Source organism: Bos mutus, chromosome 4, assembly GCF_027580195.1.
Source record: "Bos mutus isolate GX-2022 chromosome 4, NWIPB_WYAK_1.1, whole genome shotgun sequence".
Lineage (NCBI taxonomy): Eukaryota > Metazoa > Chordata > Mammalia > Artiodactyla > Bovidae > Bos > Bos mutus.
Genome location: NC_091620.1, coordinates 54,672,997 through 54,690,675, shown reverse-complemented (window position 1 = coordinate 54,690,675; position 17,679 = coordinate 54,672,997). Strand labels below are relative to the sequence as shown.

The 17,679-nt window shown below is 43.2% G+C and overlaps 1 protein-coding gene across 6 annotated transcripts in view; it reads left to right on the top strand.

The window, feature by feature from the left end:
* PDE1C (phosphodiesterase 1C) overlaps positions 1–17,679 on the top strand; it is a 539,682-nt gene that overhangs the window by 208,050 nt on the left and 313,953 nt on the right. For 2 of the 6 annotated variants that reach the window (XM_070369505.1, XM_070369506.1), the window contains one exon: positions 17,264–17,290. The exons of the other annotated variants lie outside the window; for them this stretch is intronic. In XM_070369505.1, the coding sequence (XP_070225606.1) occupies positions 17,264–17,290 (27 nt within the window). The remainder of the gene's footprint in view (positions 1–17,263; positions 17,291–17,679) is intronic. 6 annotated transcript variants of the gene reach the window in all.

Sequence of the window (17,679 nt, the reverse complement as noted above, 5' to 3'; positions counted from 1 at the left end):
GTGGAAAGTTGGGAAGGCCAAGGCTTACATTTAGCTAGGTACTCTTGTTTCCTCCCCTTATCTCTCCTCTTTTCTGCACTGGTCTGGAGTGGTCTTTACCAGCAGCAAGAGGATTATTGCCAAGAATCTACAGTGCAGAGAATATAGGGGATGATCCTCTATATATTATAAGCCCCACACATCCCCCTTTCTGCACTCTACTTTTTTCTTTAGCATGTTTCACTATCTTGACACTATATGTTTATTTGTTATGTTTACTTCCTCCAACTAAAATATATGTTCCCTGAGGACATAGTTCTTTTTTTTTTTTTTGGTCTGTTTTGGTTACTGAAGTATCTCCAGTGCCTACAAATACTATGGGGTCTATAGTAAATTACCAATACATATTTGAAAGCTAGGACTGTTTGACGTATTTCTCTAGGAAAGAATTAGGAAGAACTCTTAATCTAACCTTGTAACATCCTCCGCATACTAATAGTACATCAAATATTGGAAAAGTGAATTTTAAGCACTATCTACCACCGCTGAGATGACAAAACCCTGCAAGCCCAGGTGTTTATTATGACAAGTCCCTCTTCCCTTGAGGGCGGTGCTGCCCACCACTGTGTGGAGGCCATCTGTGGTTCCAGGAGGGGGCGATGTTCCTCAGCAGCCCCCATAGCCCTCTCCTACACATGCTCACATCTCTCCAAGCCGGAAGGGAACACACACTCTACACCTGAGCCTTCTTAATTACATCTGTCTGGGGGGTGCTGTCGTCTTGTGTTTCTGAGAAGAGCCTTTTTGTGTGAGTGTTTCTGTTTCCTGAGCTGTCCCCCAAGTGCTGTTGTCTTGCTCTTTCCTCTGTAGGAGTGTGGGTCGAATTGTTAAGGGCCCCACCCAATGGCTGTTTTGTTAGAGAATCTTCCAGTCAGGGAAAACATGATGAGTGCACTTGCTTCCTCTGGTGATGAGGGGGAGCCTCACGGTGCTCTGGGTTTGAGTCATAACTTGTACCTTGGGTCCCAACCAAGAGTTTGTCTTGTTATATGATGACAAAAGGGCGCTCTCTCTCTCTCTTTTTTTTAAATTGAGGGCAAGAGAACAGGTTTCACTTATTTTTTGGCATTTATTGTCACAATGGTAATTAAGCCATTGTGTGTTTGTTTTGCCCAACTATGAGGTAGTCAATAAAATAAATATTATGCTTACATAATACTCTGTGAAGATGATTGACGCTTTTTTCACATTATCTAAAATAGTATTATGAATATAAATGGAGATATGATTTCTTATGTTTATTGTCTCTTTCTTCCAACTAAAATACAAGTTTCATGAAGGTATAGTATTTTGGGGGTCTGTTTTGGTTACTGAAGTTTCCCCAAATGTATGGTTATTAGGGTCACAGACTGGAATTATTGTTTCTGTCTATTCAGCATGCTTCCCCCGCCACCGCCCCGCCCCCCATTATGGCAGTAGACCCTGTCCCCTCACTCCTTTGCCTACTCCCTGCTCCCGGGTCCCCATGGGCTCAAGATGCCAGATTGGCCAATCATCGAATTTTTGCCTTTCTGCCAACAGTGGTCATTCTCAAGTGTGGCACAGAACCCAAGCAGTAGAGTCCTCCACTGAGATTCTCTATTGGCCAAGGGAGAGTGCTGCTTTGCCTTTTTCTGGGTTCTCCTGGTGGTTGCTGCTGGGTTCATTTCTTACTGCATGGAGAGGACGTTTCAATGATTGGAGACAGGCCAACACTTACAGAGAAGCAGAGGGGAGAAGAAGGAGTGAAAATCCCTGGGTCTGCTCCCACATTTCCCCATTCCTACAGTTGTTTATCTGGTTCAGTCTGCTGTCCCAGCTACATGAATCCATCAGGCTCTGTTCCTGCTTAGACTCCTTTGAGTTTGGGGTCTCTGAAAGTCTTCACTAAAACCCCACTGAGGTACAGAGAACTTAAGTGACTTTTCCAAACTATACATCAAAAGTAGGCCAGGGGGTAGCGGGGGGATCCGTAGGCAAAGATGCCCAGATCTTTGGTTTCATATTTCTCATTTAATAAAGCCTTCTCATTCTGTATTTTCTTTCTACTCATCTGACATTTTTTTAAAATAGGGTCATCAATGGTCAGGCAGCTGTTCAGAAGTTTAGTCACTTAACATTTACTGAGAATCTATTATGTGCCAGTTACTTTGATAAACTCTGGGTATGCCAAAGTAGATAAGCTATAAGGCTATAGCTAAAGAGATGAACACCTGGAAGTGTTGACTGTAGTTACAAAGGGATGTGCGGGGAGCCACTTCCTCCTGGGAGGGCCAGAGAAGGTGTGAGCAGTGAGCTGCCGACAATGTGAGCAGAGTCCTTGGAGTCACGAGGAGGAAACACGCACAGATTTCTTTCATTCATGTTAGCCTTTTGCAGTGATATAAGGAAAACAGGGAGTCATCCAGTCAGTCCAGAATAAATCAGTTCAGAATTCTGAGCTGTTTTTATGGACCACTGGAGAAGCTGTGCCTACTTACTAGGAATACAGCCTGAGTTCAGTGCCTTTCCCTGCGCTCACCTTTTACTGTAATCCCAAGGGAGAGAGTGCGTTTGAGTCTAGTTGCAGTCATTCAACATGGAGCTATTGGAGGGAAATCTCCCAGCTCACCTTGGAGGCAGTGGGCCCCCACATTGGTCCCTGGTCCATCAGCTGTCCAAGAAACAGGGTTACCCTCCCTGTGTAAGACCTTAGATATTTTTCTTTAAAAGGTAACTGTGAGGTATCCTCTGGCAGCTCATCAAGTACAATATTGAGGGATAGATAAAGCTAGTAAGTGGAGGTAACAGTGTGCCAAGGTACAGAGGGATGGGAGGAGGGAGGGATAAAATTGGAAAGGAAGGCAGGGGCCAGGCAGTGACACATGGAATTTTTAAAAAATTTATTTTTGGTTTATTCAAAACTATACATGCTCATAGTTTAAGGAGGCAGGTATTTGCATACATTGTGTGTGTGTGCTAAGCTGTTTCAGTCGTGTCGGATTCTTTGCGACCTTATAGACCGTAGCCCTCCAGGCTACTTTGTCTATGAGATTTTCCAGGCAAGAATATTGAATGGTTTGCCATTTGAGCACATTATACACACATACAAATGTTTTCCCGGTCACTCTCCATTCATCTTTCAGAGAATCTTTTTTTGGGATGCATGTAATTTCAAGGACTTTACATTTTATTCCTTAAGTTCTAAGGCAGTGTTAAGAGACTTTAAGCTAGAGGGTAACAAAAGGAGATTTGAATTTTAAGATGGCTATTCTGGAAGAAGTCTGGAGAACAGATTGGAGAAGAGACTTGAGGCCTGGAGATGAGTTGGAGAAGATTCTTCAGTGATGGTAGTACCACCAAGGAGGAAAGAATAGGAGGCATCTTTGACACTAGAAAAGAGCAGAGAGAAAGAAAGAGAGAGAAGTTGTCTTCCAAGTTTGTTTTGCCTCATATGTCTTAGTGAGTTTGGTGTCTTTGCCTTGTTAGAGACCACAGAGAGAAGCGTGGGCTTGGATGCACAGAATGATACATTTGGGTTTAGATATGGTGAACTTGGACCACCTTTGGAAGGTCCAAGCAGCTGTTAGTAATAACAGCCTAGAAAACATGGAGAGACCTCTGGCCTGGAGCCTAAGGTCTGAGAGTTATAGTTGTGAGTTAAAGCCTTGCAAAGAGATGAACAGGGAAGAGGGGCTTCATCTGAATCTCACTAATAAAGCAAATCCAAAAGAATAATGTTAAAAATTGTTGTGTATTTCCCACAGATTACATATTTTAGGGTATTAATTGGGCCTTCCACTCTCCCATTTAATTGCAAATGTCAGAAAGTTCAGCATATTTTTATTGGATTGCTATTATATATTGGATATTAGGAGCTTCAGAAGAGATATGAAAATATTAGAAAAAAAGCCCTGCTTTTGGGAAACTTATAGTCTAGTTAAGGAGACAAGACAATTCTTTATAGGGGTGAAAAGTTAAAAAAAAAGACAAAGTATGGACAAAAAAAAATTAATTGCTGGATAAATGACATTGACACAATGTCCTAGGATTTAGAGAAGGAAGACATTTGTGTTTGAGGGACTGTTTTTGAATCTTTTTTCTCCTAATAAAGATGGATTATCTCCCTGAATTATGTTCTTAATGTATATGGAAGGGGAGAAAGAGGTGAATATCAAAAAGGGTTAAGTAGATTCTTAAATTTAGAATGAAAATTTCTATACTTGAATACTAAAACAATATATTAGTACATCGTCACTTGCTTGTCATAATTTGGTTGTGCTAACTTACTAGCTAATTGGGCTTCCCTGGTGGCTCAGACTGTAAAGAATCCGCCTTCAGTGCAGGAGACCTAGGTTCGATCCCTGGGTAGGGAAGATCCCCTGGAGAAGGGCATGGCAACCCACGCCAGTATTCCTGCCTGGAGAATCCCCAAGGACAGAGGAGTCCGGTGGGCTACAGTCCATGGAGTTGCAAAGAGTCAGACACAACTGAGCAACTCAGCATAGCACTAGCTAATTACAACTCAGTATTTTGCAACCAAGTGTTTATTATTTTGATGGCTCTACAGCCTCTGTCTTTTGAGAAGTAGCCCTAAGCAGAGAGATTTCTTCATTTCTAGCTCCATTTTCTGTCTTCAGTTTTCTTTGGTTCATTTTCCTTGGTTCCTGTTTCCTCTTAAGGAGGGAACGTGCTCACATGACCCACCTCATAGCTTTTGGAGGGACGACTAAGAAAAATAATGATTAAATGTGAGGCACATTTATATGGCTTTGCTTAAGATCCCTTGTATTGACTGATGGTGTCATGTCCATTACAACATGGGTTTGCAGCAAAGACAGAAACCTGGGGGCTAGGTGGGGTCGTTTCTGCTATTTTAAAGGCAGAAAGAGACCACGACTCAGGAAACCAAATGGAATGAGGCTCTTGTCTTGGACCTTGTGGGGACTGCTGGGCGTGAGCCAGGCAGTGAGGCTAGGAGCTTGGAGCCTGCCCCCTGCAGAAGGGTCTGGTGGAGCTTGGCTGGGTGGATGGAGCTCCCTACACCCTGCAGGAGGCCATCCTGTTGTATAGGCTTGTCCAATGGGTGCAGCCTTGTGCTGCTGCTCCCAAGGTGTCTTGTGGCACACACACTGGGCCTCTGACTCTTGGAGCACCCAAAGTTCTGCGATAGTGCTCACCCTTCACATCACCTCGGCCTCATTCATGGCCCTTTTCCTGACAGCTCTTTGCCTGCTAATTTGTTTCAGTCGTATCCGACTCTCTGTGACCCCAGGGTCTATAGCCTATCAGGCTCCTCTACCCATGAAAATTTCCAGGCAAGAATACTGGAATGGGTTGCCATTTCTTACTGCAGATCTTCCTGATCTAGGGATCAAACCTGTGTCTCTTATGTCTCCTGTGTTGGCAGGTGGGTTCTTTACCATTAGTGCCACCTGGGAAGCCATCCAGAAGTGGTCCCCCCACCATTCTTTTCCACTCCCTTCCAAAGGCCTATTGCAGGGACCCAGTATTCAATGTTCAATTAAAATATAGCTTTCCTTTCCCTTGAGGCCACTAGAAGCATGAAAATCAACTTGAGGATGTATTTTGGCTGAAAGTCACTATTGGACATCCAAAGAACATTAAATACTATTTATCCAGATTCCAAACACCCAAAATTCTTAAATAACCAAGGCTTTTCCTACACTTTAGAGACACTGAATAAATCTAGCAGTGGAATATTAGTCTACTAATATTAAAACTACTCCCCGATGTGTTTTAGTAGTTCAAATTCAGATTAATATCCCCCCCCCCCTTTTTTTTTCTCTACTTCTCTGAGTCTTGTCTGAGGATGGCTCTAAGAGGTCTTCAGTTCAGTTCAGTTCAGTTCAGTCGCTCAGTCGTGTCCGACTCTCTGCGACCCCATGAATCACAGCACGCCAGGCCTCCCTGTCCATCACCAACTCCTGGAGTTCACTCAAACTCATGTCCATTGATTCAGTGATGCCATCCAGCCATCTCATCCTCTGTCGTCCCCTTCTCCTCCTGCCCCCAATCCCTCCCAGCATCAGAGTCTTTTCCAGTGAGTCAACTATTTGCATGAGGTAGCCAAAGTACTGGAGTTTCCGCTTTAGCATCTTTCCTTCCAAAGGACACCCAGGACTGATCTCCTTTAGAATGGACAGGTTGGATCTCCTTGCAGTCCAAGGGACTCTCAAGAGTCTTCTCCAACACCACAGTTCAAAAGCATCAATTCTTCGGTGCTCAGCCTTCTTCACAGTCCAACTCTCACATCCATACATGACTACTGGAAAAACCATAGCCTTGATTAGATGGACCTTTGTTGGCAAAGTAATGTCTCTGCTTTTTAATATGCTAAGAGGTCTTACAAGTCTTTAAATTACCCCCCCTCCAATATTTTATATTTACTATACTATCCTCTTGCCTGGAAAATCCCATGGATGGCGGAGCCTGGTAGGCTGCAGTCCATGGGGTCGCTAAGAGTTGGACACGACTGAGCGACTTCACTTTCACTTTTCACTTTCATGCATTGGAGAAGGAAATGGCAACCCATTCCAGTGTCCTTGCCTGGAGAATCCCAGGGATGGGGAAGCCTGGTGGACTGCCGTCTATGGGGTCGCATAGAGTCAGACACGACTGAAGCGACTTAGCAGAGCAGAGCAGCAGAGATTCTAGGTTGTTACTTGGAGCCTGGTCTGTTACTATGAGAAACTATAAACATTTTCATGAACAACAGCCTTTGTAGCTGATTTGTGAAATATAAGGGTGAATTATTGTAAATCAGGGCTTCCCAGGGGGTGTAGTGGTAAAGAGTCTGCCTGCCAATGCAGGAGACACAGGTTCGATTCCTGGGTCAGGAAGATACCCTGGAGTAGGAAATGGCCATCTACTCCAGTATTCTTGCCTGGAAAATTCCATGAACTGAGGAGCCTGGCGGGCTATATGCCATGGGGTTGCAAATTGTTAGACACGACTGAGCGACTGAGCACACACAGCACATTGTAAATCACGCCTCATGAATGTTTAGAACTGCCATTCTGCCTATGAAACCACTGACTGAAATTAGTCATGGTTGAAAAAGTGGAAGAACTGTTCAAAGCAGTTGTTTCTGGGAGTCTGAATAGTTTCAGTGAAGGTGACTGTGGCTGAGGAGAATTTAGTTGGAATGCTCAACCTATTCATTCGGTTGACTGCGGAGCTCTGAGTGGTCTCTAGAAGTGCATCTGGTAGGTGAGTGGGCTTTTTTCCCCTGTAATTTGAGCATTGACCTTACTTTTGCCGTGTTTAAATTGCTGAAATTTGTAGAGTGTATGTCCAGACAGGAGCCTTCTCTAGATGATTCTATTGTGAGAGAAGATTTTGGAGGAAACAAGGACTTCTGCTTTCAAGGAGCTGTTGTATTGACTTAACATTCACCTGAAATTATAAATGACCAACAGCTGCTTTCTGCCAGGAGCAGGTTATGATAACAAGGTGGGAGGAAGACGGAAGGAGTGCTACAGGAGTAGATAGGAAAGGCTTAAAAAACATTAGACTGGCCTCTGAAGTTAAATTTGGCAGAAGATACATTTTTGTTCTGGCTAAATCTACATGGGAAAAATAGAGTAGAAAATTCAAGCATCTCTCTGGATAATTCAATTAAAAACCCACCCCTCCTCTGGTTTCAGGACTATATCTGCAGAGTGAGATTTTGTCTCAGTCCTTTGGATTTATCTCCCTTCTGGCAGTGTCGTCACAGATACTAAGAAATATTTTTGTTTTCAGCTTTTCTCATTGATGTTTATCTAAGCAGGAGACAGGCTTCCAGGAAGGAGGTCACAAAAATCTCTCCCATTCCCACCCACACAGTTTTACTGTACTTAGAACACTGTAAGTGTAAGTAAATATGTGAATGGAGGGATAGATCACTTATGCAAAAAAGTACTGTTTGGACATCTACAAGTGTGGCATTTACTTTCTGTTTTCTTTTTCTAACAGCCTTTCTATATTTTTTCACTGGTGCCACTGATGGGCTCACTGCACAGCTGTAAGCAGTGGATGTTAAGCTAGAGGGAAACAGTGCTTGATCTGCTCACAAATAATGCTTTTCAGAGGAAGGTTTCAGCTTTCTTTTGGGAGGGATCATATTTTGGGGCCTGTTAGACAGTAATCTGAGTGCTGAATTTTTAACCCAGGCCCAGGAGAGAAGCAGGCATGACCAGGAGATTTGGATATTTGTGTCTCAACAGCTGTCTGCAGGCAAATGATGGGGCTGGGGACAGGGAGCGATGAAGACACAGGCCTGTGAGAATGTGGGCGCCTTGGGGATTGTGTGGAGTGACTGTGAGTTGTTGCTGGTATAGATGGGACTTCCTGTGGGGTCTGTGTGTGTGTGTGTGTGTGTGTGCGCATGTGCACTCTCGCATGCACAACGCGTGCATGCTCAGTGGCTTCAGCCGTGTCTGACTCTTTACGACCCCATGGACTGCAGCCTGCCAGGCTCCTCTGTCCATGGGATTTTCCTGGCAAGAATACTGGAGTGGCTTGCCATGCCCTCCTCCAGGGGATCTTCCCAGGGATCAAACCCATGTCTCCTGTTTCCTGTATTGCAGGTGAGTTCTTGACCACTGAGCCACTGGGGGTCGTGTAGTTTAAACTAAATCTTCTCTTTAGAGATTTCTCTTTTTGCCACAACCAAGCCAGAACTAGATAGAAACACATTTGCTCCCAGAAATGAGTTAAACATTGAGTATCTTATGCACAGATCTGTTTCAGATGAATATGCTCTCAGTTTTCTGATTCACCATCCTCAACCCCAAACCACTCTCTTGAAGGTTTCCTTCATTTGACTTTGATCTCATCACTAGTTTAAACATACTGGAATTCTATACTTTGGGAGTTGCTGTCCCCAAACATTATCTTAACTTTCTAAGAGCCCTAAATGAAAGAGTATGAATCTATAGGACAATTTTCCCCAATAGACAATCTGGCAGAAAAATTCTTTAGAAAATTGAAGCAGAAACAAATCTTTCCTAATTGTTGGGTTATTCCAGGTGAAAGTGAGTTTATGTCATTTCATTATTTTTTGTTCTGCCTTGGATCTTTGACAGAGCAGGAAAATAGAATCATTGCCCACATGGTTTTTCATCCTATAGCTTATCAGTTAAGAAATATTTGAGCGAGTAAGAGAAGAAAGACTCACTTTCTCTAATATCTTTTTCTCCTTCCCCCCTCAAATAGTCTGCTTGAATGTGCCAGGAGATTGATATATATATATATATATATATATATATATATATATATATATACACACATGTATATATATATATATATATATTTTTTTTTTTCCCCTCATTGGTATTTACTTGTTAAAAATATGGGAGGACTTCCCTGGTGGTCCAGTGGTTAGGATTCTGTGCTTCCACTGCAGGGGATGGGAGTTCAATCCCTGGTTGGGGAACTAAGGTCCCATGTGCTGAGTGGTATGGTCATAAATAAATAAAATTTTACAAAGTAATAAAGCAACAAGGAAGATCAAAATAAAATTACATTAAAAAATAAAAAATGGGAAAATCCGTTAAGCAATTAGAATATATAGCTTTGCAAATCTAGGTTTTAACATGGGTATCATGTAATATGAAATCACTGGTAGAAATGAGAAGAAATGTACAAGGGCCTTCCATTTTCAGCAACATCTAATGTAGTCTGTACAAATAGTTTAAGACAGATTCAGTGGAGTTTTCTGGGGATATCCAGTTCTGCTAAGTCTGTACCCCATATGCCACTAAAAAACAAAACCAGAGGATCAGATGATCACGCAGGTCCTTGCTTCTTTCACGGGTATTTGTGGCATTTTATCCCAGTCCACTTTCCCACGAATGAGCCACACGTGACCTGAACTTGTGAGAATGTGTATTTAATTCCCTGAGTCTTGCTGTGTGCTTTTTATTTCTGAGTCTGTCCCCCAATCTCCTCTCCCTTGAGGGAACTGAGGCCTGAGAACCAAAATCTCCAAAGCTGTTTGTGTATCAGTAGCAGTAGTGATCTCAGTAAGGAAGGATGGAGATGGAATCTGATGGGATCTGGAGCAGTGTGAGTCATTATTGCCCAGAAACCCCAGAGAAGATTTCAGGCAGAACTGGAATTCTCACCATGCATGTGGAGTTGTTGCGTATTAAATTTCCCAGACCAGAAAACCTTCTTGTGTTCAACTGGGAGGTATCTTGCTGTCAACCTGGAGCCTAAGCACAAGTTTTGGTTTTCCTAAGCCAGATTGTTTGAATATTAAGCCTATTTATAAACCTCATTATTGCAGTAACCATATGGCTCTTACTCAGAGATACTCACTTTAAAAAAGTGAGACTGCCAGGCACTTCATGATTTAACCTCAATGCTTAATTGGCTCTCACTCACCCAGGCTATCAGGAAGGATTCCCAGGTCCTCTGTTTGACTTTGAAGTATGTGAAACTTACATGTGGTTGTGGGTGTGTCCAGTACTTTGGAAACTCCTAGCTACCAAAAAGCAAACAAAGCTCTTTAAAAGCATCCTTGCTCTCCCCACTCCTTGTTTCTTGTTATTTCCTTGCTGAGTCTACTGGGCTTTTGGCTCTACTTTACTGTGTTTACTGTGGCTGGAACCACTCCTTAAGTTGGCCTAGTTTCATCCCTTCTCTCTCTGACTGGGTCCAAGAGAGGTAAAATGAAGTTCAAGGTCTAGAAGTTAAGGGTCTAGATGACACAGTCATGGACAGCTTTAAGGAACCTTTTACAATATTCTAGAAGTTAAGGATCTAGATGACACAGTCATGGGCAGCTTTAAGGAACCTTTTACAATATTCTAGAAGTTAAGGATCTAGATGACACAGTCATGGACAGCTTTAAGGAACCTTTTTAAATATTGGGGGTCAGTGCTCTTTGATTTTTGGTATTGCTCCTGCCTCGGTAGCCACTTGTCAGAATGTGCTCAGCTGGACGTAAGGGGACTGAAGGCTTCCAGGGGAGCTCATCACTTCCCCTGTTCTGTACACCTGCCTGTACACGTAACATGTATACACTATTTGATAGTTCTCAGGCAATCCACAGTTCCATAGCAACATTCCAGACTTAAACAAATACTGATTTTTCAGTGAAGACCAGGAGTCTTTTAATTTGCCTAGCAGGTGAACGGATGTGGTCCACCATTGATTCTAGTTATAGCATGATATCTCTGTGCTTAGTTGTAACTTCTAGAGGATGCTTAGGGAGTCTGTGTAAGCAACTCACTGGGCTTTAGCCTTTCGGGAATTATCAATAAAAAGGGTTTTTTCTTAAAAGATCATTTTAGATATTTCTAAGGATTATCATAGTGTCTAGTTCCTAAATGCTTAGCTTTTCTTCCTTTTTTTTTTTCCTTTTCCCTTTCTTTCTGAGCAATGATCCAGCTTTGACATTAGAGGAAAGTGTGTGGATCTGCTAGGCTAACAGGGACCACTGCTGGATGGGTGTCAGGATGAACAGCCTGCAGGCTCCCGTAGGCATGGGCGAACACAGAGAGCTGGGCAAGGATTTAGTTCCTTCTCCACTTAGTAGGACTGAGATTAGCACTTGCTTTCTTTGTGGCCCAGCTGTTCTAAAATGTGGAGAATTGGGAGTGTTCAGTTTTTCTACTTTAGAAAGCAATCTTAAACTTTTTTTTATTTTAAATTTTCTAATCATTGAAAGACTATTCTTTTTCCAAACAAAATTTGGAAACCTATGAAATCATTATTAGTTTTGTGATACTCTTCTTATAAATACAGCAGCTGACTTGCACTTGAACATTTACTGGATGCCTGGCACTGTGCTGAATGTTTTACACCCACTACTACATTCATCTCTCACATCAGCCTGTGAAGTACACATTACTGTTACCCAAATCTAACAGATAAGGAGACTGGTGGTTGCGAAAGTGATGTAAGTTGCCAAAGGTCACATAGCTTATTGGACACAGTAAGTCGGAGAAGGGATTTAGCTTAGGTAAGTGATCTCAAGCACTATGCCATAATGCCTCTGCTTAAACAAATAAATAAACAAATGACCAATGCCATATATGTGTGTATGTGAGTAAGGTAGAGTGCATTCTGGGGAACAGAGCTTGCAAAGTGGTCCAGACTTTCATGGATGCAGTTTCCTCAGTCTGGCCTCATGAAGACGTCCTGCCTTCTGCCTCGGTGTGGGGCTGTGCTCTCTCCATCCCCTACTCTGCCCAGATTCCAGAGCACAGCAGCTTGGTCATTCTCTGTGGTCTGAATCAGCTTAGTCTAGCTACCTGAATCTTGGGACTTCTGATGTATTAATTTTCAAAAAATTATAAATTTAAGTTTGAGAAACCAAAACAAAACATTTAAAAACCTTTCCTTTGTCTTTCGGGGCAAATTCTGTTGAAGTTCTTAAAAACAAAAGGCCAAGAATAAACCAGTTTTTAATCCAGCTCATTTCCTGCATTTGGATGGAAGAGCCCAGTACATTTCTATTGTCGGCTTTGTTTGTCTAGTGTCTGAGTTTCCTCCAGGCATTTTTTGACTTCTTTGACTAATTTCCTCAGTTTTCTTGGAGGGCTTCAGAGTTTGCTTTCTATCTCAATCGGTTCAGGATTCTGTATCCTTAGTCAAGTTACTTAAACTCTCTGAGCCTCATTTCCATCAAGTATGTGTGTATGCTTAGTCACTCTGTCATGTCTGACTCTTTGTGACTCTTTGGACTGTAGCCCTCCAGGCTCCTCTGTCCCTGGGATTTCCCAGGCATGAATACTGGAGTCAGTTACCATTTCCTTCTCTAGGGGATCTTCCTGACCCAGGGATTGAACCTGCATCTCCTGCATCTCCTGCACTATAGGCAGATTCTTTACCTGCTGAACCATTGGGCATCCCTTCCATCAACTATAAAGTGACGTTAATCTCCTAAGGTCTGTTGGAGGTCAAAGTGAGTTAATTTAGGTAACAGACAAGGAACAGAGGAGGTGCTCAACAATTGTGAGCATCCCACCACTGTCCACCTCACAGGCCTTCTCTCATTGCATTTCTCCTGTGTGTAGAAAACCATGTCTGTGGTAGATGTCCTCACTGCTTATAGTGAATTATCACTGAACAGAATAAAAATGAGTAGAAAGAAAACATTTTGGTTAGTGTCTTGATAAATCCACTCATTCACACAGCATCAGTGTATTGAGCACTTGTCATTTGTTAAGCACCACGTTAGGCAAGAGAGAACCATTAGCAGATACTGGACAAGCCATCGATCTTGCCATCAGTGTAACAGATGAGCTCAGTCACCATGGAACACACAAAAGGGATGATCCAGTGTGGGAGGCCCTAGAAGGTTTTCAGGAGGAAGGTTTTCAGCTCTCAGCTGAAAGCATAGGACTCAGGCCTCACCATCTTGCTGAGTCAAGATGATCAGTGAGTAGGATCTTGAGTAGAGCAATTTCCATAGATCTGTATTTTCTCTTGTGTTTAAGCAGTGACCTTTCAGCTCCAGTGTAAGAGGACACTGTTTGGGTTGGGTCTCTTTTGATGAGGGAGCTGTCTGTCTAAATGGGACAAAATGGGAAGGGAGAACTTAAGAATGTGTGAGTTCAGGAATGCATTGATGATGGTGGGGAGTGCGTGTCAGGGAGGTGAGTTGGACTGCAAATCAGATTTTTGGTCTCTCTTTTTTGGGTCTACCAAAGGCACAACCCATATTTTGGTAGTTGTGGGTGACAGCTACAGATGATTTATTTATTTTGCCAGCAGACATTTGTTGCATGCCAACATGTGCTGGTTGATGTGCACACTCTCGGGATAGATACAGTGAGCCCTATGACAGGACCCCTAGGCTCAAGAAACTGAAAATGAGGGGCAAAGGGTCCTAAACCTTTTAGAATGGCCCTTACATGGCATGCACTGTGCCGGGTAATTCAATACACTATATTCTCTGAGCTCATTCTTCCCATTTTAGAGATGTGGAGGCTAAAGCTTGCTTTAGTGTTGAGCTTGTCTGAGTCTCAGTTAGCGAGGGAGAAGTTGGGTTTTGAACCAGGTTTATCACATTCCAGAGCCCTATCACCTTTCCACAGAGTGATGTAAGAGGTGAGCCGCCTTCTCTCTGGTGTCCTCTTTTTCTTTATTACTTTTCTTGATTAGCTTTGTTTTGAGCACTTTTTAGATTTAGAACCTGCTATCTGCTTTCGAATCTGGCTGAGGTGAGCTGGTTTGAGGCCACCGGGCATACCCTCCTCACCTGCTTGCCCCACGTTCTTACATATTTCTCATTGTTGAACTCTGTCCACCCCAACCCTCCCCCACCGCCGCCACCACCCCTGCCCCAGTCCATCAAAACTACCTCTTTGCCGAAGCTTCCTGAGCCATGTCTCAGTCTTGGTTGTTATAACAGAGTAACACTTTTGGTAACATGTCTTAATTTCCTTTTTTAGAATTCACATTCTTTCAGAGAGTGGATCTTAGCAGGGTTATTATGAGGATTAGTGATACATGTCAGAGAAGGCAGTGGCACCCCACTCCAGTACTCTTGCCTGGAAAATCCCATGGACAGAGGAGCCTGGTAGGCTGCAGTTCATGGGGTCGCGAAGAGTTGGACACGACTGAGCGACTTCACTTTCACTTTTCACTTTCATGCATTGGAGAAGGAAATGGCAACCCACTCCAGTGTTCTTGCCTTCTGCCTGGCAGCAGCAGCAGCAGTGATATATGTTAAGTGTTTGTTACTAGTAGTTGCTGAAAATGGAAGCTTTTCTTATTTTTGTCCATTTTGATGCTCTCAGGGTTCTCAGTGGTGTTGGTATGTGGTCCTTTGCAGATGCTGGGAGAGTTCTGTGGAAGCCAATAGCAAAGGTTGTCTTCTTCTGGCCTCTGAAGATGCCCTTTGTTGATAGAACTAGTTGAGTTTCTGGGTGGGAACCAGGGGAATCCATCTGGTCTGAGTGTCCCCTTACCTTTGGTCCTTGCACACTTTCAGTGGGTTATTTTCCAGTCTTGCCAAACACTTCATAGCTCGGTTTGTCAGACAGCAGTTCTAACGAGGTTCCAGGGCATGGGTCACACCCACGGGTCACTGTGCTCTGTGCCTGTAGATGAAACCTGTGCCCTTGTTACTGCCTGGTGAGTGTGAGCTGTCACTGCTGGAGAGGGGTGTCTAGGATGGTCAGTGCACATTCATCACAGTTTTTGGAGGGAGTGCAAAACATTGTTTTAAGTGATGGGATACAGTGGCTGCTGCTGCTGCCGCTAAGTTGCCTCAGTCGTGTCCGACTCTGTGCAATCCCATAGACATCAGCCCACCAGGCTCCCCCATCCCTGGGATTCTCCAGGCAAGAACACTGGAGTGGGCTGCCATTTCCCTCTCCAATGCATGGAAGTGAAAAGTCAAAGTGAAGTTGCTCAGTTGTGTCCAAGTCTTAGCGATCCCATGGACTGCAGCCTACCAGGCTCCTCCATCCATGGGATTTTCCAGGCAGGAGTACTGGAGTGGGGTGCCATTGCCTTCTCCAGGGATACAGTGGAGAGGCATATAAAAAATCTGCCTTCGGGGAGCTGAAATTCAGGTGGGTGATCTTTATTTCTCACTGTAAAGTCTTGAGAGAGGTGCTCTGATTATTCCCATTTTACAGATGAAGAAACTGAAGCTCAGAGGGGTCAAATATATGGTCCAACACTGTAGAGCTGAGTGGCACAGCCAAGATCAGAACACAGGTAGTTTACTCTCAACCCCAAGCCAAACTCATTAGGTCAACTGTTAGTTGATCTTCTTTCCTACCTATATGTTATAATTCAAACGTGGAAATATTTCTGTGTTCATCCTATAGATATGTATATCTGTATATGTGACTGTGTATGTAGGTGTGTGAATATTTTATACATTTTTTTCTAATTGCAACCTCATTTAATGCTCATTGAAAATAGAAATGCTCATTTAAATAGAAAATATAGAAAATTAATGCAAGTAAAAATAAAAGTAGTGATTCAATACCCTGGGCTCATGGTTATCACTCTGGTGTGTTTTCTTTGTACATATCAGGTCAAGATCACACTGTGGGTTTGGTGCCATACATGGCTTACTTCATTTAACATGTCACATCGTCATATATGTTTTCATTTGAACAAAGTGTCATAGGTTGTAGGGATTCTGAATTTGACACGTCTGTGCCTTTTTTTTTTTTTTTTAAAGCATGTGCAACTTACAGTTCTATTAGCAAATCAGTGGCTTGGCTTCCTGGTGCAGTGACTGTAATGGGAATGTTGGTGTGGACCCAGGGACAACTGGGAAGCGTTGCCCTTCCTGGAGATGCTCCTGGGAGGTGCATTTTCCTCTCTTACCACTTCTTTTCCTCCAGTACCCTCCAGTAAAGAGTCTTCTAAAACTCTTTTGAGGGTCTTTGAAATCTACAAAAGTTGACACAAACATGAAAAACATTGGGATACATTGGAAAATAAACTTTTATGGCCATTTCCTCCTTGAATGCCACAATGACCCAGGTAAGAGAGACAGGGCAGATGTAACCTCCCTCTGATAGATTGAGAAGCCCCATGCCCAAAGGATTTGCCCCTGGCTAAATGAGGAACGTAAATAGGAGTGGTGGAGTAGACCTCCAGCCACTGTGCTTCCTGGGACTTGTTTTTCTGGGGGACCGAGCTCACAGCTGAGCCAGTAAGTAGCAAGTCCCTGATGCTGCTCTCACCACTTTTGCTTTTAGACATTCCCATTGTCCTCTCCCTTACTCCTTCCTTCTGTGAAGACCTTATGTCTGATCTTACGGTCTAGTTGCATGATTACACATTTATATTTTAAAAGGCAAATCTTTAAAGAGACTTCATTACAAGCTGATGGGAATAATAGTAACAATAATGACAGTATGAATTGCTAATAGTTATTGACCATTTAATATGCCAGGTATAAGACATGCTTTGCAAGCGTCTGCTCACTTATTCCTCAACAACCCCATGAACCTGCTGAAGGGCTGAGATTTGAACCTGGTTCTTGCTGTCTTTAAGGTCTGATCTCAACCAAGATGCTACAGTGCCCTCAGAGGGGAAAGGGCGGAACATCCTCTGGGGATGCTGTGTGTAACTGCCAAGACTGTGGTTCTCTGCATTCAAGCTCAACATTCTGTAACACAGAACTTTTAAGTGGGCTTTGAGATCCACCGGCCTCACAGAGAGAACTTTGTACAGTTGATCACCTCTGTGTCCATCCCCACTGAAGCTTTTTCTCACCTACCACCTGCAGCAAACTCTCTTCTGATCTGTGTTTATGCTTCTTTTCCCACAGGAGGAAATATAAGAAAACGTCCCAGAGGTAAGAGCGTCTCTCTGAGAAAGGGGAGCTGGTTGGTTGACTCCTCTGTGTCACGGTTCTTCACAAGTCAAGCTCATGATGGACATTCATTGTAATAAAGAGTCTTGGTTCCTTCTCAGTGAGTTGCCTGCTTTGTCTTCTAGTTGTTACTGTTGCTGCAATTAAAAATTGATTGCAGGCATTTGGTGTGGCACAGTAAGTGTATACCCGCACATAAGAGTGGGTCCAGTTGCTTAAAAACTCATTACTGCTGAACTATCCAGTGATTTTACTAAACCTTGACCAGAGTGGGGCTGGGCTGAGGGTGAGTGTGTCAAGGTTTATGGATGGGAGCACAGAAAGGTCTTCAAATGCATGTTCAGGTTTTGGATTCTCCTAGGCTGATTTGC